The sequence below is a fragment of the Eptatretus burgeri genome, chromosome 1, assembly GCF_056783735.1.
Source record: "Eptatretus burgeri isolate ZD-2024b chromosome 1, Ebu_testis_v1, whole genome shotgun sequence".
Classification (NCBI taxonomy): Eukaryota; Metazoa; Chordata; class Myxini; order Myxiniformes; family Myxinidae; genus Eptatretus; species Eptatretus burgeri.
Window position 1 is genome coordinate 101,750,143 of NC_140961.1, and position 25,823 is coordinate 101,775,965.

General features: G+C 43.6%; 1 protein-coding gene across 1 annotated transcript in view; it reads right to left on the reverse strand.

Annotated features, from left to right (window-relative positions):
- LOC147035070 (extracellular calcium-sensing receptor-like) overlaps nucleotides 1-25,823 on the reverse strand; it is an 88,280-nt gene that overhangs the window by 42,967 nt on the left and 19,490 nt on the right. The window contains exon 4 of the mRNA XM_085893089.1: nucleotides 7,800-8,419. Within this exon, the coding sequence (XP_085749215.1) occupies nucleotides 7,800-8,419 (620 nt within the window). The remainder of the gene's footprint in view (nucleotides 1-7,799; nucleotides 8,420-25,823) is intronic.

The window sequence follows — 25,823 nt, forward strand, 5'->3', positions numbered from 1 at the left end:
TCAGGGCACAGGCATAGATTCAAATTAGAATGACAGTTTGAGCTCAGTTTTGGGGGGATAAAATAAAATACCACGGAGACATTTGAAAGTGATGACGGCCTGGACAGACAATTGTGTCAGTGTGGATGTTGCTCTGTTCTAAGAAGTAAAGACCATACCTGAGACAAAGCTTTTAGAGGGGGAGAAGCTCGATGGCCCTGTGGTGTGTGAAGCAACCTCCGCTGTGTGGTGCTGTACTCATGGGTATTGCGCAGGTACTCTCAAGCTCCGAAGTATATGCCGGTATTTGAGCTTGAGCCGGTGAGACAGACGTTTGAGCCTGCGACATGTGGGGGCAAGGCCAAACCTATACTGGTGAGAAAGGGTGCTCCATAGAGGTGGGCGAGCTGGTGATGCAAAGGTTCCTCCAGGGACCAGGATTGTTCGAGAGGGACTGGGTGGTGTTTGACTCGATACCCGGAGTCATCGACCTGCCATGCATGTGATATGTGCTGATGGCCACTGGGTGGGGGATAAGGAAAAGCAATATAGCATTTTGGAAAAGAAAGACAATTGGGGTCAGACTGAGCCTGGTTTGGCTTTAAAATGCTTTATGTTGAAATTGGTGTTCTGAGTCGTGAGAAGCTGGCTGCTTGGAGCAATGGGGAAGGATTGGATGAGCTGAATGCTCAAGGCCTGCAGGGATGGACAGAAAGGCCCAATAACATTATATACAGCCATATTTCGAAACATGAGGCCTGGGATTTAAGATATATTTTAAACCAGCTCAAGGACTTGGTTCCAGGACTGCATGGCTTGGTCCGGGGGTGAGAGGGGGGGATTAATAGGACAGCCCTCTGGAAATTTTCACCACGGGAAATTTTGAGGTGCCAGGGAGCTGCACTGGCAAGATTTGGAGGTGGGGTCTGACCACCTTCCAAGGGGTGCCTTCTGACCAAATGTCTCAGGCCAGTGGGGTCACCAAACCCTGGAGAGGGTTAAGACCTCAAGGGGTCCCTCCCAGGCACCTAAAAGTATGTGATGTGCAGACCACTAGGGAGTGGTGTTGTGGGCCTTGCATTGGTGGTGGCACTAACCAGGGAAAGTAATGGATTTAGGAGGTGACTGCCTGAGCATGCGGTGTCGCAGCCTCTCCCTGAGGCTCCGGGACAGTTAGCATGGGAGACATGCTATGGGCTGGTCTATGTATGCAGGTCAAACCACATGGATTGCTTTTTGATTACTGTCCCCTGATGACCCACTGGCGCATCTGTGGAAAGTTATGCTGCTAAATTGAAAGCATAATTGGCAAAGTGTGAAAGTGGCCCACATAACCTTCCACAGATCGTTTGCTGTCAATAATGGTCTTTCAGTTTGTGAAGAGAGCCCTGGATTTTAATTGGCATTTTTAAAATGAGAATAATGGCTGTTACAGGTGCTGCTGGTATTGAATGAGCTCCCAAGTGATAAATTGGATGAGGCAAAATTTACTTTTCCTCATTTGCACCACTCACCATGCTATGCTTTGTGGTATGCAGGTGAGTTAGGGAATTGGTATGAGTGGCAGGCAATAAAAGCCACGAGGGCCAGCATTTAGACCGATTTGAAGGATAAAGTGTTTTTTTACTGGTTTTGTGGAAAATAGAGAATTCCATTCTTGATTGTTTTCTTGGTTATTGGTGATCTGGAGTGTATGGAGGCCATGGCAGGTGAGGAACACCTCCTTTCGTGTATATTGCTGGTGTAGGTAAAGATGAATGGCAGCTGGGGAGGGATCATTGTACATAATGTTTAGGAGTGGGGAAATGGTGTATATCAGTTGGTGGACCAGGCTCTGATGGAGAGCGCAAAGGCTGGGGCTCTGCCATGCCTCACCCACTGTAGCTCAGCAAGTGACTGGGAGTGGAGAACCCATTGGGAGGAGGATTGGAATAGTCGGCCATGGGGCAGAAGACCCCAAGCAACCATGAAAGGCCTTGGTGTCATCATCATTGTTTTACAGCCATTTCCATGCTTGCATTTGTATATGTGGCTGACATATATGCCGGCAGGGTGTATGCCAGCAGTGTGCACAACAAAGGGAGCTGCTTCATGTGGCAAGTGGTGGCAAGATGGATGCGAAGCCCAGAATTTTGATCAAAGTGGGACTTTGTGCTGCAGATATGCACACACTGAAACACCACCACTCCATTGAAGGACATCCCAGGTCCAAGCTACCGAGTTGAGGCCACACTTGCAGGTAATTGTGATGCCATGGTCTTGCTAGGATGATTTATGAATAGAAATGCTTCTTGATATGCTGTGTATATGGGAAGGTTCCACTTGGTCACATGTGACTTGATGTGTGCTTTGGAGGGCAGGTAGCCTGCAAAATTGGCTAGGTAGATTTAAAACTGGGTATTTGGGCTGAGCTGATAGCTGGAGCAGGTGTCACCCACTGGGTGGTGTGGTCAATTGGATGGGTTAATGATTTGGTCATGGAGTTAAGATAGACCAGCGTGTGTTTTGCTTTTGTTTTGAACCTTCTTCTCTTTCCCCCCAATTGACACCATCTTGAGTAGAGGGTGGTTGAGGAGAATGCAACGAGAAATACCATTACGTATATAGATATTTTGTACGTTATGATTGAATTTTTGAAACCAAAGGAGTCGAGCATGAAAGAGAACAGGGAAGTGTAGCTGAGCCTCCCTTCCCACAGCCCTCTCTAATTGAGATTGGATAAGTTAATTTGGTGCGTCACAGTATGTGTTAAGGCCAGAATCTTGGGTTCCTGATGAATATTAGCAGGGACCTAAGATTCTGGGGAAGGGGTTATGTTGCATGGAAAAGGTGGGAGGGGTCCATAGATAAATTGTTTTTAAAATAGTAAATGGACTGTGTGTTTAAGACGGTTAGATTTACTATTGTATTAGGTATCTGTTAGAGGTAATCTGTAATCTAAAATGTACGCAGAGGAGGCAGTGATTGTCAATCTTGAAACAGAATATGGTAAGATTTTATATTGTAAAACCTTCTCTGCAGGCAAGGCCAGGTGAAGGACTTGGGCACAAAGGTGCATAACAAAGCGCTATGCGCTTTCAAAGGTTTCCAACACGTAGGCTATTGGTGAGAGAAATGCAGGCCAGCATAATAGTCGGCAGTGGAATCTTGGTGGAGGGAGGAACATTTTTGCTAGCGGCCACCTCACAAGAAAGGGTGGCCCATAGAATGGCGCCACTCACAAACACGAGTGGCAAATGATGGGACCAGCCGTGTGTCCCTGGGCCTTCAAGGCCACAGACATGCATGCATGTGGCAGATTACATTTGAGACCAAGGAGAACAACATATACGTATATCTCCCTCTGTTTTGTGGCTGGTCAGAGAAGGACAGTTTGGAGATACGTGGACACCAACACCTCACCAGCATTCCCTCATCACTAATCCTGATCATCGCCATACATTCTCTCACCTTGATCTGCAGTTTGCCCCCTGCCATGCCAATCTGCACAATGATGGTCATCCTAAACCATGATCAGCTCATGACTGCTGACGATGAGCTGGTCCTGACCGTCACATATATTCTGCATTTATTAATCTTCCTGCCTTCCTTATTCACCATGTTTATTTTATCATAAACTTTAACTCAAAACTAAGCGTTTTCCAGCCTTCCTGCCTTTCGCATGCGATTGACTGCCAAAATCAGTTTATCTCTTGGGTGATCCTTGGTGTTTTGTAAATGGTAAAGAACAATTCATTCCAGACACAGTATAATATATTCTACCATTGTTTTGGCATTCATGGAGGTCTTTGGATTTTTTTTAATAATGCTTTTCAAATCTCTTAAATAATTCATATAATCATGAGGATAAACTCCTTTCCTTGTTAAGGCCCAGTCACACCTTGACGTTTTAGCCAGCTTATGCCGATTTTTGGAAAATTTGTCTAAAACGCTGGTGCACGTCGAGTACGTTATGGGTAAGTTTTGATAACTTGAGAGCACGCTGAAAAACACTGCCATACGTCGTTGTACGCTGGCTTTAAACGTTGTACTTTTCGGTTGTCCTCAAATTTTCCATGCTTGAAATTTTAAGACCTATCCCAGCGTATGACTCACACGTTCCACATAACGCTGGCCATAAGTTGTAGGCACGTCACGCGATTGTTGGCACACGTCGACACACGTTACTTGTAAGTTATTCATAAGTCAAAACACGTCGAGGTAATGTCTAGCATACCCGAAACTTATTTCTAACCTATGAGTAACGTGTTGTACTCACGTTACGCGATCGGTGACACACATCGACACACGTTACTTGTAAGGTGCTCATAAGTCGAAACACATCAAGGTAATGGTTAGCGTCAGTGTTCCAGACTCCCTGTTTTTTTTTTTGGTTTTTTTCCTTCCTTCCTTCGGTATGATGGTGATTTTGACACTTCGATTTCTAGTGCGGTTATAATATAATATAACTAATAGGCTGCTGCTCAACGATTTAAATCATAACCGCACTGTACACTGAACACCGTCATACCGAAAAAAAAAAAAAAACTGGGAGTCTGGAACACTGACGCTAACCATTACCTTGACGTGTTTCGACTTCTGAGTACCTTTCAAGTAACGTGTGTCGATGTGTGTCAACGATCGCATATCGTGCGTACAACTTATTCCCATCGCATGCGGAGCGTGTGTCATACGGCAAGTACGTCGTAAAATTTTCAACATGTTTAAAATTACAAGACGTACTCCACTTAATACGACGTATGATAGCGTACTTTAGCGTTTTATTCACGTATACCAAACTTACCCATACCGTATTCGACGTGCGCCAGCGTTTTAGACGCATTTTTCAGAGGTCGGCATACGCTGGCAAGATTGCCAAGGTGTGACTGCGATGTTGACACTTCCATTTCTGCGGCGGTTATGAGTTGAATCGTTGTGCGGCAGCCTTTTCATAACCTACGCCACGTCATCGTTGGAGATGCGTGCAGCGCGCTATGCCTAAGCTAGACTATCGTTGGGCATAGGTTGTGAAGGCTGAGAACAGGTTCAGCATTCGTTGGTATAAGTTATCTATAACACAACGAAACGTTCTGTGTCCATTACTAATACATTATGCATAAGACCAAGTCGTTATGAATACGTCCGAATCTTTAAAAAAAACATCAAAAGTTCAACGTAAGCCAGCGTTTTACATACATTTTAATACGTTGCCATTGCTGGCTAAAACGTCAAGGTGTGACTGGGCCTTTAGTAGTTAAGCTTCCCCAAATAGGATATGGGAGGCTTATAGCTGTTGCAGGATTTGTTTCTACAATATGCAGGGTTGACATTTTTTGACTGTGACCTAATTTTAAGGTCATGACGCAATTATCGCCATTTTAACATTTTTGCCCATAACTCGACGAAGGTTTTTCTGATCGGAATGAAGTTACCCTCCCGAGATATACTAGAGCAAGGTGCACCAATGCAATTACTCGCTAATCTGATACTAACACTGTCAGACCCCAACACTCACGGTTCTGTGATGTTTGTGTCGCTGGATCATGAACCGCTGGGAACCTATCCCCCTTTTTCCCATTGAAACGATGCCCGACATATTGCGGAATCAACATTCACAGCATTTTTCAGGAACATATTCCCTGAGAATGTGGGGTGCGACAGTATTACTACAACTTTAAGCACTATCAAATACATCACCCATGACACTACAAAATACACAAAATGTCAATACTAAATACTTAAAAACAACTAATAACAATAACTCATCTCTTTTGTTGAATGCAGCATACATTGGGTTTGAATTTGAGATCCCAGTATCATAAGCAATGATTTCAGATGGAAACATTAAAGACTAGTATCCAGAAAGGCAGGATCCAGATCTTCACAAAAATCGAACCAATTCGTCCTTGTCACAGACCCAACTTCTCCACCAGGTTTTGTCCAAAAGCGTCCATAACTTTTAGAGATATCGTGCTATACATTGCCTCGGGAAAGTCTACACCCCCTTTCAAATTTTTCACCTTTTGTTGCCTAATAGGCTAGCATTAATTTGCATGAAATCAGACTTTTTACACCTTTATTTACACATCATAATCCATAACTTCCAAGTGAAAAATAAATTCTACAAATTTCAGAAAATTACTTAAAAATACAAAACTAGAATATATTGGTTGGATAAGTGTCCACCCCCCTGCATTAATAGTTGGTGGAATTACCTTTGACAGCAATTACAGCTGTGAGTCTGTTGAGAAAGGTCTCTACCAACTTTGCATACCTTGATTGGGCAATTATTTCCCACTCTTCTGCACAAAACTGTTCAAGCTCAGTCAAGTTGTGTGGGGAGCATTGATTTGACAGCAATCTTCAAGTCATGCCACAGATTTTCGATTGGATTTAGGTCCGGGTGCTGACTGGGCCACTCGAGGACATTTATATATTTGTTCCTTAGCCACTTTAGTATAGCTTTTGCTGTGTGCTTCGGGTTATTGTCATGCTGAAAGGTGAACTTCTGTCCGATGTTCAGCTTTCTTGCAGAGGGCGGCAGGTTTTCCTCTAGGATTTTTCTGTATTTTGCTCCATGCATATTCCCTTCTACCGACAAGTGCTCCAGCTCCTGCAGATGAGAAACATCCCCATAACATGATGCTGCCACCACCATGCTTCACAGTAGGGATGCTGTTCTTTGGTTGATGTGCTGTGTTGGGTTTGAGTGGAATGTAACATTTTGCATTATGGACATAAAGTTCCATCTTGGTTTCATCAGACCACAAAACTTCTTTCCTCATGGCCTCAGAATCTCCAGAATGTTTTTTTTTTTTTTGCATACCTCCAAAGTGACTTATGGTGGGCTTTTTTGAGTGATTGCTTACTTATTGCCACCCTGACACACAGGCCAGACTTGTGACGTGCTTGGGATATTGTTATCACATGCACATAGTGACAAGTATTTGCCATAAAGGCATGTGGCTCTTTCAAATTTGCCAATGGCCTCTTGGTGGCCTCTCTGATCAGTCTCCTCCTTGCTTGGTCATCCAGTTTGGAAGGATTGTCTGATTTAGGTAGGGTCTTGGTGCTACCATATGCCTTCCACTTCTCAATGATTGTTTTTACTGTGCTCCAAGGAATATTCAAGGTCTTTAAACTATTTTTATACCCATCCCCTGATCTGTGTCTTTGCACAACTTTATCCTGTAGGTATTTTGTAAGCTCCTTGGTGTTCATGGGTGAGTCTTTGTTGTGAAATGCACTAACCAGCAGAGGAAACATAGAGGATCAGCTGATTTTATTGTGCAATAATCAGAATCACTACAATTTAACACAGGTGGAGGCCAATTAACTTGGTGTGTGATTTGAAGGTGATTGGTTACACGTTAGCTAATTTTCATTTGCTAATTTACATAATGGGTGTAACACTTATCCAACCAAGATATAGATCTTCATCAAATCGAATCTGTTTGTCTTTGTCACAAATTCAACCTGTCAACCAAGTTTCATCTGAATCAGTTCATAACATTTTGAGATATTATGTTCACAGATAGACAGACAAATAGGGGTGAAAAACCGAACCTCTGCCTGCCTTCGGTGGTAGAAGTGATAACCCTGCCACATAATGCCACAGTAATGACAAAATATTGCAATGTTTATTGCAGCATTAATTGACAAGGGCAAACAGATTTACTTTAATCAAACTTATTACAGCAGTATAAAATCCATTAAAAGTACAACCAAAATGAGGTTGAGAAAACGAAAAAAAGAAAGCTTCAGAAAGCAAGGCAAAAATAATTCAGTTATGACATGAAGATTAATTTGAAACCCAAAACAAAACTGAATGTCCGTCATACCTGCCAATGATCAAAACTGGTTATGTTTGCACACGTTTCATTTATAAATGGCCCCAAGCCATCCTGACAAATATCCATATCTTGAATAGCATGTGCTATAGCATACACTGCAATGTACACATTGTAAGAATATTGGAGCTTTGAAACATCCATAAAAGGAGTTGAAATTTCAGCCAGTTCTTCTTCACCTGTACATATTCTTTCATTTCTTGTTTTTACATTTGTAGAACAATTGAACGTCTCTTCCCATAACTTGATTAAAAGTTCATTCATTGGGCCAAACTTGGTCAAATTACTCATTTTATCATTGTCATAAGATAAACTTTCATTTGAGTTTGTGTGGTACTGATGATTATTTTCATATATCTTTGGTTTCAAGCTAATCAGAAAATCCCACAGACCTGGCACGAAACCTCGATACAAACCAAAGCCAATTGTCCCATCAAAAATGTGAGCAAATTGTGGAACATTCAAAGCATTTATATTTATCCAGGATTCACTTGCAATCCATGTTTTACCAGTGACATTATTTTGTAAGAGTTCCTCAGAAAAAAATTTCATGTTCGTATCATGAATATATGCAAGAATGATTTTTGCCTTAGTTTTTGATATTGTCCTTGCTGAAACACAAATATAAGAAGGATACTTATCTTATAAAATATTGTGGAGGAAGTGAAATGCACAGACCACTTCAAAAGAATGAAGAACATGGCATATTGGTTATGTATTGTTTGTGTTCCTTCGATACAATTATATGTGAGCATTTGTTAACCTCCGCCATCAAAGATGGACGGAGGTTACTGTTTTCACCCCTGTCTGTTTGTTTGTTTGTTTGTTTGTGAACAGTATTACGGAAAACCTCCTGGACGGATTTCAACGAAACTTGGTGGGGGGGGGTTAGGTATGGTCCAAAGATCATGCCATTAAATTTTGGACTTGGTCCAAAGTCCAATATGGCCGCTATGGCCAAAAATATTTGAATTTTTGTTTTTGCATTTCTACATGTTAAGTGATTTCCAACCCCTCAAAAAAAAATTGTTAGAGAAAAAAAAACAATATTTTGCAACTTTTTTCAAAAAAAATTCGATTTTGTTTGAAAAATATTTGAATTTTTTTTTTTTTTTTTTTTTTTTTTTTTGCATTTCTGCATGTTTTAAGTGATTTCCAACCCACCCCAAAAAAATTGTTAGAGGAAAAAAACCCAGAAATTTTGTACCTTTTTTTTCAAAAAAATTTCGATTTTATTTTTTTGGCATTTCTACATGTGCGTCGATCTAGTTTAGTTTATTCGATCGTGGTTCAGTCGAGTCTGATCCGTTTTGACCTACAATGAATAGGATATCAGGTTCACTTAAGTGACCCAGCAGTATTGACGGTGGAGGTTTTGCACTCCACCGAATGCTCCCCTCTAGTTATGTTCTGTAATTTATTAAAATAAAGAGCCTAACTGGGAGGACCTGGGAGGACAGAAGGTACATTAGTTAAGGACTTAGCTTATTTCAGTATAAAATAGTTTGGTGTTATGCAGGCATTTGGGTGAAAGTTTATTCCTGGTTTTCGAGTTTTATTTTGAGACAATTTTGTCAAATATGATCACACATTTATGTTTCAACAAAAAAGGGGGAGTGAGAAACCAAAGTACTCAATGAACATTCCCACAACAAAATAACAGCTTTTAAAAATTGCTTTCTCCATTTGTGGCAGGTGGGAAGACGGATTGCAAATGAGAAAAAAAAAACTAAAATAGGTGCTTCGTGATTGCATTGTGTTTCTGGAATACAAGAAAATTTTCTGGAAGGCTCACTTGGCTGCATTTAGATAGGTTTGAGGGTTGTGAAGTGGAAGCTGAAATCAGAATTCCTCCTGATGACTCCATCTTTGCTCCTTGTTTCTTTGGGTTCCTTCTTGGACTTCCATCTTGGTCTTCCATTTCATTATGTTTGTACCATATTCTGATGCTGTGTGGACTGTACCTCCCCACTGATGGACCACTGGTAGCTTGTACATGTTGCTGCGTTTCATCCTGGGGAGTTACTGCTGAAATCTATCTATTTGGGTTCTTCCCAACATCTTTGTTCTTTGTTCCTTTCACACTTCTTTTAAATTTTTTTCATTTTAATTCAATCAACCCTGGGACATGCTGCTTCTGCTTTCCCAACAATGGATGGAGGTCCTAAATGCCAGAAATGAGATCAGAGCCGTCTCCCTTGACATTTATTGTGAGCTTTCGACAAGGTCTGGCATCCCGCACTGCTCACCAAACTCTCTTCTTATGGTGTCCAAGGCAATCTCCACTCATGGCTCACGGATTTCGTCTCCAGTGGCAGTCAGTCAACACGTGGCTCTTAATGGAATTAACTCATCTCTTCTTCTCATCTAGCCTGGAGTTCCTCAAGGCAGTGTTCTTGGCCCTGTGCTTTTTCTGGTTTTCATCAATGATCTCTCAGATAATCTGTAAAATCCTCCTTATCTCTTTGCTGATAACTCAACCCTCTGCTGTGCCATCTCTAATCACTGATCGGCAGGCAGCAGCCTCTTCACTCTCTGCAGACCTGGATAAAATCACTAGGTGGTCAAATACTTGGAATGTCTTTCAATCCTGACAAATCTCACACCCTCACAATGTCTCTCTGAATGGACCATCTGGAACTCCCCTCCCCCATCTACTTTCTCAACAATCCCCTTGAAGAAGTCCTTTCATTTAAGTTTTTGGGTCTCACTATCTACCACAATCTTTGACTGGGAAAGCCACATTTCCAAGCTGGCCTCCAAAGCCAGTCTCCGACTCGGCATCCTATGTCATGCATAGTTCTTCCTTGGCACACCTGAGCTTCTAACCAGTTAAAAAGCTTTCATTCGCATCCTGATGGAGTAATTCTCTCTTCTCTGGGATGGTGCTCCTGCCTCTCTGACCATATCTGACCATCAGCTCGGTACCATCTCTGGGATGGTACCTACCTTGACTTCACGCTCTGGAAAACAATGCTTTTAGGATCATTGGTATCTCTCGCAATGAAGCTGATTCTTTGGGTCCCTCACTCTCTACCGTCGCCTCACTGGCCTTGTCCCCCCCCCACCCCTGCTCTGTCTTTGATCTGCCCCCCCCATATTTCCACAGGGTGCTCAAGGTCTGCCAAAAACCCCTTCTGGTGAAACTGCCAAAATCAAGAATTGCTGCTCACCTTCACTCTTTCATACCTCTTTTTTCCCCACCTCTGGAACAAACTCCCACACTCACTTCAATCCCACTCCTCCCTCTGGGTCTTCAAAACAGCTCTTAACCACCATATCTTATCTTCCCCCATCGAAAATCTTTATCTTTTATTCCCCCATGAATCCACCCCAAACCCACCTCCTCAAGTCCCCTGTTTTCCTTCCTGAAAGTCCCTGTAGTACCATCTTGTTTACCCCATGTACCCCACCCCATCCCTCTCCCTTCCACAGATATCCTCTTGTGTCTCTTCCACACTATTTTGTGCTTCCCTCTCCAATCCCTCGTCTCCTACCTTGTTATATGTGATGTGCATTCGGTCTTACACTATACAAAAAACTATACAAAAACTATACAATATACCTGGTATACAAAAAACATTTTCGTCGACCTCCTCAAATCCCACTTGCAGGGCCATATCCATAATCTGATGTCTTGCTTCGCTGATTTCAGCCTTGGAGAAACCTCTGAGCTCAATCATTGCCTCAGGCCAGAGTTGATGCAGATTTATATGATGGAGATGAAAGTGCGGCTGAGCATGTGTTTCCAATAAACTCAGTTTCATCGAGGTTAAACACCTGGTTTGGTGTGTAACCTCCATCCGTAATCACTGATTTGAGGATATCTGGAAATTGTTCAGCAGCAGCATGATCTGCAGCAGCAGCATGATCTGCAGCAGCAGCTTCCCCAGTAAACTTTAGATTGTGGAACGCATGGAGACTTGAAGCGCTCGAACCACACATGACTGGCAGCAAAAGGCACTGGATCATTGGTACCTTTGGTTAGATCGCCATACAAACTCTTTGCCTTCTCTTGAATGACCATTCCAGACAGGGGCATGTTCTGTTGGTTCTGATGCTCTCTCCATGTGGTCAGAATCTTCTCCATTTTCTCAATTGTATCAGGCAGAGATCTTGCAGTTCTGGTAACACTTAGATTCACTGTTTTCTGAGCGATCTTACGGATTTTATCACGATTGTCACAGATGGTTCTCACTGTAGAATCATGAAGTCCAATCTCTCTTTGAATATCAATGCTGTGCTCACCTCTACCAAACCAATCTCAAACTTTTAATGTCACCTCCAATGAATGAGACTTTCTTGACTTGTTCTTCACCTGATCATTATTTTGAATGCCACTTGTTACACATTTTTGAGCCATAGTTTCGGCCGCTGTAAGTGAACGACTCACTCAGAATTACAGAGCACAAACGACTCGCTCAAGATTACGGAGCATGAACAACATCCTCAGGATGAGTTTGCACTGTTGTTGTTGTTTTTTAAATTAAATCTGCACCATAGCAAAAACGCGATATCAGAACACACATAATAACGAGGGTCACCCATACTTCAATCCAAAGGCCAAAGCACATGTCCAAACAAAAACATGCATTCTGGCTAAAGGGCCAGAATGCATGGTCATACAATGACCATCATTATGACAGGACCAATTTTTTTTAAATAAAATTAAATTAAAATCATACATTGTCACAAAGCTAGGGATGTGCACTATGGCCTTAAGGCAAGGCACATAGTCCAACAAAGCTTGTAAAACCAGTGTACACAGGCATTTCAACCCAAAGGCCAAAGCATGTGATCAAAAAATAACATGCATCCCAGCTCACAGGGTGAAAATGCATGATTAAACAAATGCATCCTAAACCATAAGGCCAGAATACATAGTCATACAATAACTGGGAACCAATCTTTTTTGAGACTACCTTGTTATATAAAATTGGTAAAAAATTAAACATTTTAACAAAGCTGTGAACGTGCACCTCAGCCCCATGGTCAAAGTTCACAATCCAACCAAGATTGTCAGACCAATGCATGCATATACTTCAGCCCGGAGGCTAAAGCACATGGTCAAACAAACACTTGCATACTAACACACAGGGTCAGAATTCATGGTCATACAAAAACAACTGATCATATGAAGTGGATTCCCCTCAATATTTGAGCTGGCTAGCTCTAAAATATGACATACATACCTATCACATAATACCGTTTCACTGGAAAAATGACCGTGAACCATTGTATCACACCAACAATATTGTAGTGAGGATTCTGAAAAACAGGGGGTCATTGTCATGCATTCACCCTTCTGATTCTGATGCCACAGAGCATCGGTGCTTCCAAAGCAATTTATTGCTAAGGCTTATCTTCTTCTTCTTCTTTCGGCGAGCTCCCGTTAGGGGTCGCTACAGCGGATCAACCATCTCCATTTCGCTCTATCCTCCACATCTTCCAATGACACTCCAACCACCCGCATGTCCACCCTCACCGCATTGATGAACCTCTTCTTTGGCCTTCCTCTTCTCCTCCTACCCGGCGGCTCCATCTTCAACATCCTTCTCCCGATATACTCTGCTTCCCTCCTGTACACATGTCCAAACCATCTCAATCTCACCTCTCTCACGTTGTCTCCAAACCGTCCAACCTGCGCTGTCCCTCTAATATACTCATTCCTTATCCTGTCCATCCTCGTCACTCCCAAGGAGAATCGCAGCATCTTTAACTCTGCCACCTCCAGCTCCGCTTCCTGTCTTTTTGTTAGCGCCACCGCCTACAAACCATACAACATAGCTGGTCTCACTACCGTCTTATATACTTTCCCCTTCACTCTTGCAGCTACCCTTCTGTCACAAATCACTCCTGCAACTCTTCTCCACCCACTCCATCCTGCCTGCACTCTTTTTCACTTCTCTACCACACTCTCCGTTACTTTGGACAGTTGATCCCAAGTATTTAAATCCATCCACCTTCCCCACCTCACCTCCTTGCAACTGCACCATACCACCACCCTCCCTCTCATTTACGCACATGTACTCTGTCTTACTCCTACTGACTATCATTCCCCTTCTCTCCAGTGCGTACCTCCACCTCTCGAGGCTCGCCTCAGCCTGCTCCCTACTCTCCCTACAGATCATGATCTCATCCGCGAACATGATAGTCCATGGAGGCTCCAGTCTAATCTCGTCCGTCAACCTGTCCATCACCATTGCAAACAGGAAAGGGCTCAGAGTCGATCCTTGGTGCAATCCCACTTTTACCTTAAACCGGTCTGTCATTCCTACCGTTCACCTCACCGCTGTCACACTGTCCTCATACATATCCTGCACGATCCTCACATACTTCTCCACCACTCCCGACTTCCTCATACAATGCCACAACTCCTCTCTTGGCACCCTATCATAAGCTTTCTCGAAATCCACAAACACACGATGTAACTCCTTCTGGCCTTCCCTAAACTTCTCCATCAACATTCGCAAAGCAAACATCGCATCAGTGGTGCTCTTTCCTGGCATAAACCCAGATTGCTGCTCACAGATCGTCACCTCTCCTCTCAACCGAGCTTCCACTACTCTTTCCCACAACTTCATGGTGTGGCTTAACAACTTTATCCCTCTGTAATTTCCACAGCTGTGCACATCACCCTTGTCCTTGAAAATCGGAACCAGTACACTTAATCTCCACTCCTCCGGCATCCTCTCACTTTCCAAGATTTTATTAAATAATCTGGTTAACAACCCCACTGCCATCTCTCCTAAGCACTTCCATGCCTCCACTGGTATACCATCTGGGCCAACCGCCTTTCCACTCTTCATCCTCTTCATAGCAGTCCTCACTTCATCCTTACTGATCCACACCACTTCCAGATCACTATCTCCACCTCTTCCAACCTTCTCTCTTTCATTTTCTTCATTCATCAGCTCCTCAAAGTACTCCATCCACCTTCTCAACACACTCTCCTCGCTCGTCAGCACATTCTCATTTGCGTCCTTTATCACCCGAACCTGCAGCACATCCTTCCCAGCTCAGTCCCTCTGTCTTGCCAATCGGTATAAATCCTTTTCCCCTTCTTTTGTATCCAACTTCTCATACAGCTCGTCATAAGCCTTTTTCTTGGCCTTTGCCACCTCTCTTTTTGCCTTTCGCCGCCACTCCTTGTACTCCTGTCTACTTTCTTCATCTCTCTGGCTATCCCGCTTCTTTTTCACCAACCTCTTCTTCCTTATACTTTCCTGTACTTCCTCGTTCCGCCACCAAGTCTCCTTGTCTTCCTTCCTCTGTCCAGATGTCATACCAAGTACCTTCCTAGCTATCTCCCTCACCACTTCTGCTGTAGTTGCCCAATCATCCCACCCATCTTTACCACCATCCAACGCCTGTCTCACCTCCTCCCTAAATTCCGTGCAACAGTCTTCCTCCTTCAGCTTCCAACATCTGGTCCTTGGTTCAGCCCTCACTCTCTTCCTCAACCTCACCTCTAAAGTCATCCTACAGACCACCAATCGATGCTGTCGAGCTGCACTCTCCCCTGCCACCACCTTACAGTCGCTACTCTCTTTCAGGTTGCATCTGCTACTTAAGATGTAATACACCTGTGTGCACTTTCCTCCACTCTTGTATGTCACGCTGTGTTCTTCCTTCTTCTTGAAATATGTATTTACCACTGCCATTTCCATTCTTTTTGCAAACTCTACCACCATTTGCCCTTCCACATTTCTCTTATTGAGACCGTACCTAACCATCACCTCCTCATCCTCTTTATCCCCTTCCCCAACATGCCCATTGAAATCTGCTCCAATCACCACTCTTTCATCCTTGGATACACTCTCCACCACTTCATCTAACTCACTCCAGAAATCTTCTTTATACTCCATCTCACACCCCATTTGTGGGGCATATGCACTGATGACATTCATCATCACCCCTTCAATTTCCAACTTCACACTCATCACTCGGTCAGACACTCTCCTCACCTCCAATACCCTCTTGACATAATCTTCCTTCAGGATTACCCTGACACCATTTCTCCTCCTATCCACACCATGCTAGAACAGTTTGAAACCACCTCCAATGCTCCGAGCCTTACTCCCCCTCCACTTGGTCTCTTGTACACACACTGCCTCCGGACTCGCCTTCCCCGTCTCCTTCTCCTTCGCCCAGCAGTAGCACAATTTCCACTGGTAACCTGCTGACCACCGGTACTGGTGGCGGTCGTTGGTAACCCGGGCCTCGACCGATCCGGTATGGAAATTCGTTTTGTTGTCCGCATAATGATTTGGCATAGGTTTTTTTTTTTTACGCCGGATGCCCTTACTGACGCAACCCTGGTCACCTCTTACGATACACAGGGATATGGTACACCTATTCTAACCGGGGCATACACCGGGCCCAGTTCAACTGGTACTCATTGGTAAATTGGTAAGGCTTATACTGGGTTGAATTAATAGCAGGTGGGGTTGACTCTGCCTGTCATCCTTCCAAGGTTGGCAAAATGAGTGCCAGCTTGCTGGTATCCTGTGTTGGAGTGGTGACTTGTCAAGGATTGTGCCCAATACCCAAGGAGACTGCTTAGGGAGCACCAACGCTCTGCACAGAGTGTGGTCTCAATGGATGTATGGATATTGGGTGGTTTGCCTTGTGTTCCCAGCAGGTGTTCGGGCAGGAAATTGAAAATTGGCCATTGCATCAGTGGTAGTTAACCTACTCTTTGTGAAGGACACCGTGGGATCTTTAATATCCACCAACTAATACTGGTAGGTGGGACACCCAGTTTAACATCTATCCGAGGGACTGCACACACATTTATGAATCCCTCTGTCTCTGAAACACTGAGATAGTTTCAAAGCTGAGTTGGGATTCAAATCTAGGCAAGACAGCTTTGAGGCAAGGGTACATAGCTCGAGGCCGTCCTGCTACTTACCAGTCTACATTCACCTTTAGGCATTCATTTTACGGTTTACGAGCAGTGTGGATATCAGATTTTAATGGACAAAATGTGCTGCTGACTTGAGCAGCAGTCTGTAACAGGCGGAGCCCATGAAAGACACAGAACCACTCACTGCAAACATGCAGGGAAACAGCTGTAATGATGACTTTTGCTTCTAGTTTTGATACTAGAAGCAAAGGAGGAGTAGGTACTTCTAATATATTGTTGTGAATTCACGCCTGCCGGCGTGCGAACGGCCTCGTAACTCGAATCGCGGCACATCGCCCACCGGACGGACAATTCTGTCGTGACCCTCTCGGACTAACGCCGGGAGCTAGTCATGGGTGGGCCTTTCAACCTCACCACAATCGTGCCAATTGGCCACCCGCGTAGGATAGGGTTGTTCGCCAAACTCCACCTACCTAAGTACCCACGCGGATGGTAAACCGGGCGATCATACCTCGCCGCAGGTCGACTCCGGACACGAGCCGCTTGGGCGGCCCGTTCCGTACTATCGGGATAAACGAGCGGTGTTATCATCGACCTGGACGGTTCCGATTAATTACCGGGATATTGCACCCACTACGAACCCCTTACGTGAAGCAAGATGGAGGGTCAATAGAGAAAAGACAAAGCGAAACGGGCACAGTTCAACAAGCAAGCATTTTATTTCCCTGCACACGGAAAGCACGTATATACAGCCATACAGAATCAAAATGCACATAAAGCAGATGTAAGAAGAAAAGCAGTTAAAACCGACTAAGCGCACACACGGCAACACTGATGCAGTTTTACTTCACAGACGGCGCCAACACACATTTACACAAAAGCAAAGGAAAGAAGCCACCCTCAGACAAGGAGGCAGACAGGCCCGTAGGCCAAATGTGCGCATGACCTGGAGGAGCGGCCAGGTCCGCGAAACCAGGGAGGTCTTACCCGCGTCCTCGTGACGCGTTGGCGGGCAAGCCGCAAATGTGGCCGCGCCGCTGTGCCCCGACTCCATGCCCCTTGTCGGGTTTCGTTGGCACGACGTTTGGGGTGGGGTGGGAACGGGGCCCCCTTTTGCACTATCTCAACGCGGGGGAAAGGGGGAATTGTTGATGCCCTGGGAGAGGGGAATGGCTGGCTGGCTTGGGTCCCGCAACGAGACGAGCAATCCCCCACACCGCAACCTCATCGCCGGCCGCCATCCTTCTTGCCTTAGACCCGAGCTCCCTTGCTTGCAGTTCCACCGCGCGCACTCAACTCTGCCAACACAACGCTCCTTGTCCCCAAGAGCAACCTCTCGACGACACTCTCCAAGCAACTCCAAAACCCAACTCTCTCCAATTCGCCTTGCGCTCACCTTTTTATAGGCGGCAGGAGCAGCCAATATGCAAATTTTAGGATCAGAACGCGATTGGAGGTGGGGCCACGCCGCCCCCCCTCCCGGTCAGCCATTGGTCCCGGTCACCCGTAATCCCAGCAGCTCTGACTCTTCATTCAGCACCTCGAGTGCCCGCAAAAGGATATCTAAAGTCCCCGCAAAGATGACTGCATCATTGGTGAAATCAATGTCAGAGATCTGATATTCCCAAACGATGCAGCGCAGCTTGATCTCTCCGACATCCTCCTCAGAATCCACTCCATATAAGCGCTGAAAATTGTGGAGGCAAGAACACACCCCTGACAAACTCCAGTAACAACTGGAAATAAGTCAGAGATGGTATAACCACATCTCTCAGTACCCTCAGTACAAGAGTGTAGTTCAGACATCATATCGATCAGTTTTGGTGGCACCCCACGAAGACCAAGGATCCTCCAGAGGGCATCCTGATTCACTGAATCAAACGCAACACAGTGATCAACATAGGCTGCAAGCCGCCCCTGCCGAAACTCTCATCTACATTTGGTGAGGACCCGAAGAGCCAGGATACAGTCAATCGTTGACCTCTTTGGTGTAAAGCCTGACTGCTCTGGATACTGGTGCTCAAGCAGATGGTGGCGAACCCTATCAATAATTATCTGAGCAAAGACCTTGCCAGACACTGAGAACAGCATCACCTCTCGGTAGTTGTTGCAGTCTTGGCGATCACCCTTCCCTTTCCAGAGAGGGACAACAAGGCCCCTTTTCCAGTCAGTTGGGATGATGCCTGTGTTCCAGGCAGAGCACAGAATTGCATGCAATGACACGAGTTCAGCATTTCCACCAGCCTTGAAAAGTTCAGCATGGATGCCACAGATCCTTGGAGCTTTACCCCATTTCAACTGATTCACCGCAGCCTGTGTTTCCACAAATGAAGGTGGACCACAGTTGATTGGAGGGTCAGCAACAGTGAGGGTAACACCCCTGACATCCAACTCGATAGCTGGTCGATCAGCCTGGTACAACCACTCAAAGTAACCGGCCCAGCGGGCCTTCACTTCGGACTCCTCTGTCAAGAGCCTACCGCCGTCTGCTTCAACTGTAGTGCACTGAGGGAAGGGCTTGGATGAACGCAATGCATGAATTCCCCTGTAAGCAGGAAGATAATCACTTGACCACAGGTGATGCTGTACCCCCTCACATATTCCTCGCACATAGGCCTCCTTGCCACCCTTAGCGCACATACAGTTTTACGCCTCAGCTCCCTGAACAGCTCAGCTCTGCCATTTAGCCTGGCCCTGCGACTCTGGTCAATAGTCTCCAGTGTCTCTTGAGATACAAAATTCTTCTTCACCCTTCGGTGACTTCCAAGACATCCACTGGCAACATCAAGGAAGGTGGTCTTGAAGGCACTCCACAACTCTTCAGGATCTCGCAAAGCAGTCAGACCCCCCCCAAATCTCCACTCAGCATGTTTGCAAACTCATCAGCTACCCTCTCATCCCTGAGCTTGCAAAATCCAGCCTAGGCTGGGATGGTACCATTTTCCTGGATCTAATGTGCAACTTAAGAGTTGCTACAACAAGCCGGTGGTCAGTATTGAGGAACTGAACACTCCGGTAGACCCTGTAGTTCTAGATCATCCTGCAGCAACCATCAACAAGCACATGGTCAATCTCCTTTACCACATCGCCAGCATTGGAATACCAAGTCCAGCGATGCGCTTGTCGGCACTGAAACCATGAACTGGCCACCCTAAGTTCATGGCTTCTTGCAAAGCCAAGGAACTTAGTGCAATTCAGGTTCACAGTTCCAGACCCATGGGGACCAATGTACGTCTCATAACCATCCCTATCAGTTCCAGTCGAAGCATTGAAATCACGCTAGACTGCAGGTGTATCTCGCCTGGGGCAGTGATCAACCACAGACTCGAGCGTGGCATAGAATGCGTCCTTCACGGTGAGATAACTTGCCTCAGTCAGAGCATGAATAGAGACCAGGGAAATGACACCCGAGGAGTGACGAATCCTTGGTCTCATAATACACTCGTTGAATGGTGTTACCTCAATTATCATTGGAGTCAGCTTATTGGACACAGCTACAGCAACTCCTTGGGCATGGTAACCATCAGGGCGACCAGCCCAATAGTAGGTGTAACCACCCACCATAATGTCGATGCAATCCGTCTCCGAACCTCAGAGAGTGCTGCAATACCAATGTCCAAATGCTTGAGCTCAGATGATAACAGAGACATGTGATCGTCCTCTCTTCAGGATAGGACATTCCAGTTACCCACCCGAAGGGACCGCCTCAGGTTTACCCAAGGAGACACCGTCTGGTAGATGACATCTCAGCACCACTCCAACACACTCTCCCGCAATATGACCCGGGAATGTTACCCCCATTGTTTCCCTCCTATTATCAAAGATTGCGGTCCCGAAGGCTTTGCCCCACTCCTGTCATCCGGTGAGCTGCACTGTAAAGAGAAGCTGCACATGAGGTACTCCCACGGAGTGGGTTTTCAGACTTTTTTTATGCTTCGAGAATGTTTTGCAGAATGAAGGGTTTTACGGTGGCCGGAGTGCAAATCCTGCCACCAATCTCCTAATAGGAAGTAACCCAACTGCAGGAGGACGTCCGCAGACACAGTTGGGCACTATATATGGATGGCCGTTGGCTCACAAGGAGCTCCTCCGCCCTTTGACAGGTTTTGTTTTTAATCCTGCTGGGTGTCCATATCCAAACACCCTCCTCAGCAGGAAACCTAATGGGGGAGATGGTTTAATCGCCGACAACCCGACCATGGAACAGTTTAGTACAGGTTTACATTATACCTGTAGCAAGTCACAGATCTGATCTGGGCTGACCTGACAAAACCCAAATGAACAGTGGACCCAAAATCCTATGCCTCCTTAAACAAGGAAATGAGGATGACATTTATCCCATCATTGATGTGTTGCATGCCCGAGTTATTTTTTGCAACAGATGTAACCAAGAATCCTTTTGACTTGTATCCCTCCAGTGACCAAGTCACCGGTAGCATTATGTTTTCGGGTTGTCCGTATGTACAGTGCCTATAGAAAGTCTACACCCCTTTTCAAAATTTGAACCTTTTGTTGCCTTGTAGCCTGGAATCAAATTGCTTTCATCAGACTTTTTCCAACTTCATTTACATATCATAACCCACAATTTCCAAGTGAAAAACAAATTCTACAAATTTCAGAAAAGTAAATAAAAATACAAAACTAGAAAATCTCAGTTGGATAAGAGTAAATACTTGATGGAAGCACCTTTGACAGCAATTATAGTTGTTAGTCCTTTGCGATAGATCTCTGCCAAATTTTAACACCTTGATAGGGAAATATTTTCCCATTCTTCTGTACAAAACTGTTCAAGCTCAGTCAAGTTGTGTGGGGAGCATTGATGGACAGCAATCTTCAAGTCAAGACAGATTTTTGATTGGATTTAGGTTGGGACTCTGATTGGGCCACTCAAGGATGTTTAACTTTTTGTTCCTCAGCCACACCAGGGTAGCTTTGGCAGTGTGCTTCAGGTCATTGTCATGCTGAAAGGTGAACTTCCGTCTCAATTGTGTCTTTCTTGCAGAGGGCAGCAAGTTTTCCTCTGGGATTTTTTTTGTAATTTGCTACATCCATTTTCCTTCTTTCCTGGCAAGTTCCCCAGTCCCTGTTGATGAGAAACATCCCCATAACATGATTCTGCCACCCCCATGCTTCTCAGTAGGAATGTTGTTCTTTGGGCGATGTGCTGTTTTGGGTTTGCACCAAACGTAACATTTTGCATTTAGGCCAAAATGTTCCATCTTGGTTTCGTCAGGCACAAAATATTTTGCCACATGTTTTCAGAATCTCCAGTGTTGTTTTGCATATCTCAAATGGGACTCAAGGTGGGCTTTTTTGATTAATAACTTTCTTCTTGTCACCCTACCGTTCAGGCCAGACTTGTGGAGTGCTTGGGATATTGTTGTGACATGCACACAGTGACAAGTCTGCCATAAATGCATGTAGCTGTTTTGAAGTTGCCTTTGGTGTCTTGGTTCCTTCTCTGATCAGTCTCCTCCTTACTTGGTCATCCAGTTTGGAGGGACGGCCTGATCTCGGCAGGTTCTTGGTTGTACCAGACACATTCAACTACTTAATGATTGTCTTGACTGTGCTCCAAGGGATATTCAGAGCCTTTCAAATATTTTTACACCTACCCCCTGATCTGTGCCTTTCCAAAACTTTATACTATAGGTCTTCTGGAAGCTCTTTTTGTACTCATGGTTGAGTCTTTGCTGTGAAATTCACAAACCAGCAGAGGAAACCTACAGGAACAGCTGATTTTATTCTGAAATAATCAGAATCATTACAATTTAACACAGGTGGAGCCCAATTAACTTGGTGTATCATTTTGAAGGTGATTGGTTACACCTCAGCGAATTTACAATTGCTATAATGGAGGAGTGGACATTTATCCAACCAAGATATTCTAGTTTTGTACTTTTAATTAATTTTCTGAAATTTGTCAGATTTGTTTTTCACTTGGAAGTTGGGGGTTACAATGTGAAAATAATGGTGGAAAAGTCTAATTTAATGCAATTTCATTCCAGGCCATAAGGCAACAAAAGGTGAAAAATTTGAAAAGGGTTTTTTTTAGGCACTCTCTCTCAGCACTGTTTTTTTTGTCTGTCTCGGCACTGTCCATGCTAATTTATGATTTCTCTGCAACCACTTATCCGATTGACACTAAATTTTCACCATCGGTGTGACCGCATGTAAAATGTTTTATGGTAATTATGACTTCATAGGTCACGTGGTGTGGCAGCCATGTTGGAATGAAGGAAAAAATTTGGACCTCTATCTCAGAAACCGCTCGATGGAGAAAATTGAAACTTGGCACATGTGAAATCCTCTCCATGGAGAAATAAGGGTGATTTTTTTTGATGATGTCATAGGTGGCTTCATTATGACATCAAAATTGCAGTCCCCAAACACTTTATCTGATCAGAATGAAAATTTGTGATTGTTATCTGGAGATAAATTGTAATTGGAAATTTTTTTTGATGATGTCATTGTGCACGTCATTTGGAAGGATATTGTTTTAACATAAAACCTTTAAAAATCCCCTGTCCAAAACGGCTGAACAGATCGAGTTGAAATTTTGCAGGGATATCACATTTTTATAGATCACCTCTGCATGAGGAACAAAAAGTTCTCCAACTATGATGCCATGTTCACATAATTTGGCAGCCATATTTTATTTACCCTTTAAGCCTGGTGTGTTGGCGCAGTGGTTAGGGCAGCGGCTTGGGATCCAAAAGGTCCTGAGTTCAAGCCCCGTTGGGCCACTGAATTAATACACCAGGGTTTGACTCAGCCTGTCATCCTTCCGAGGTCAGCGAAATGAGTACCAGTGTACTGGGCCGGTGTATACCCCGGTTAAAATAGGTGTACCATATCCCTGTGTCGTAAGAGGCGACCAGGGTTGCGTCAGGAAGGGCATCCGGCGTAAAACATGTGCCAAATCACTATGCGGATCATACGGATGATCCGCTGTGGCGACCCCTAACGGGAGCAGCCGAAAGAAGAAGAAGATTATTTTATTTACCCTTTAACCTTTAAAAACAATTTTCTCCAGAATGGCTTTACAGATCGAGGGGAAGCTTCACCCACATATTCCCCAATCCTTGGGCAGACCAGAGTGCTCACACATAATTAATAGGTCACATGGTTTGGCAGCCATGTTGGATTGAATGGAAATCTTTGAAAAATTCTGTCTCTTGAATTGCTTCATCAATCAAAATGAAACGTCAAAATTATTATGATCTCGTAGTCATGGGGAATATGTGTTATACAATTCAACTTGATTGGATGCCTTGTCTGGCAGCCAGAATTATTTAATACTTTGAATCTGGGTTCAGAATCTGGCTTTAAAAGATCGGTATAAAAAAAATCGTGTGATTTTTCATGAAATAGTGTGTATTTCAGCTTGTTCTAAGGAAAACAAAGTATTTTACACAAAAACCTAATCCATGCAAAAACGGTCTCATTTGCCTAAACCGAAAACAAATGTTACCACATTTGGTTGTTCGGACTCTGTTTTTTGTTTCAAATCACAACTAGCATGCAGAAACATGTATTTTTCATCAAATATTGTGTATTTTAGCTTGTTCTAAGCAAAACAAATTATTTCACACCAGAAAAATAATTTATGGAAAAACGGTCTCATTTGCTGAATTGCAAGTGTTTTCAACAACATATTAGTAGAACAAGGAATTGTGAAGATTTAAAAAAACCCATGAAATTAGGCAAATTTGACTATTTTTGCATGACAAAGGTTTTTTTCTTTCTAAAATGTATTAATTTGCTTTGGACAAGCTAAAATACACAATAATTGATGAAAAACACATGTTTCTGTATAAGAATAGTGATTTCTCACAAAAAAACGGAGTCAGAACTATCTAATATGTTGTTAAAAACACTTGCAATTCAGCAAATCAGACAATTTTTACATAAATTAGGTTTCTGGTGTGAAATAATTTGTTTTGCTTAGAACAAGCTAAAATACACAATAATTGATGAAAAACACATGTTTCTGTATTAGAATAGTGATTTCTCACTAAAAAATGGAGTCAGAACTACCTATATTCTGTCCCCGTTTATTTTTGTTCTGAATCATTATTCTATTGCAGAACTATAAGTTTTTCATCAATTATTGTGTATTTTAGCTTGAACTGAGAAAAACAACACATTTTACACAAGAAACATTATTCATGCAAAATCATTGAAATTTGCCTAATAGAAGCATTTCTAACCACACATTATCTTGTTCTGACCACATTTTTTGTTCCAAAGCACTATTCCATTGCAGAAATGTATGTTTTCCATCAAATAGTGTGTTTTTTAGCTTGTTCTAAGGAAAACAAAATATTTTACACAAGAAACCTAATTCATGCAAAAACGGTTGAATTTGTAGAAGACAAGTGTTTTTTCACCACACTTTCGCTTGTTCTGACCCCGTGATTTGTTCTACATCAATATTCTATTGCAGAAACACGTGTTTTTCATCAATCATTGTGTATTTTGCCTGTACAAAGCAAATCAATACATTTTCCACAAAAAAATCTTCATCATGCAAAAAATAGTCAAATTTGCCTAATCTGATGTCTTTTTAACTACACATTACCTTGTTCTGTTCCCGTTTGTTTTTTTGATCTGAATCATTATTCTATTGCAGAAACACGGGTTTTTCATCAAATATTGTGTGTTATCATCAAATGTTGTCATGAAAAAATCGTCAAATTTGCATCATTAAAAGTGTTCCTAACGATTGTTCAGACTCTGTTTTTTGTTATAAATCATGATTCTCATGCAGAAACACATGATTTTCATCAAACATTGTGTATTTTAGCTTGTACAAAACAATAACACATTTTACATGAGAAACATTATTTATGTAAGGACAGTCTTATTTGCCTCAATAGCGGTCCTAATTTCATGGGTTTTTAACTGCACATTACCTCGTTCTGCCTCCATTTGTTTTTGTTCTGAATCATTATTCTATTGCAGAAACATGTTTTTCATCAATTATTGTGTATTTTAGCTTGTACAAAGCAAAACAATACTTTTTTGTGTATACCTTGTCGAGGCTCGCATGAGAGCTAACACACAATGCACAGCGATGGGAGCATGAGACAAGAGAGGCGGGAGTGGGAAAGACAAAACAGTGGGGAACGGAGACATTAGGA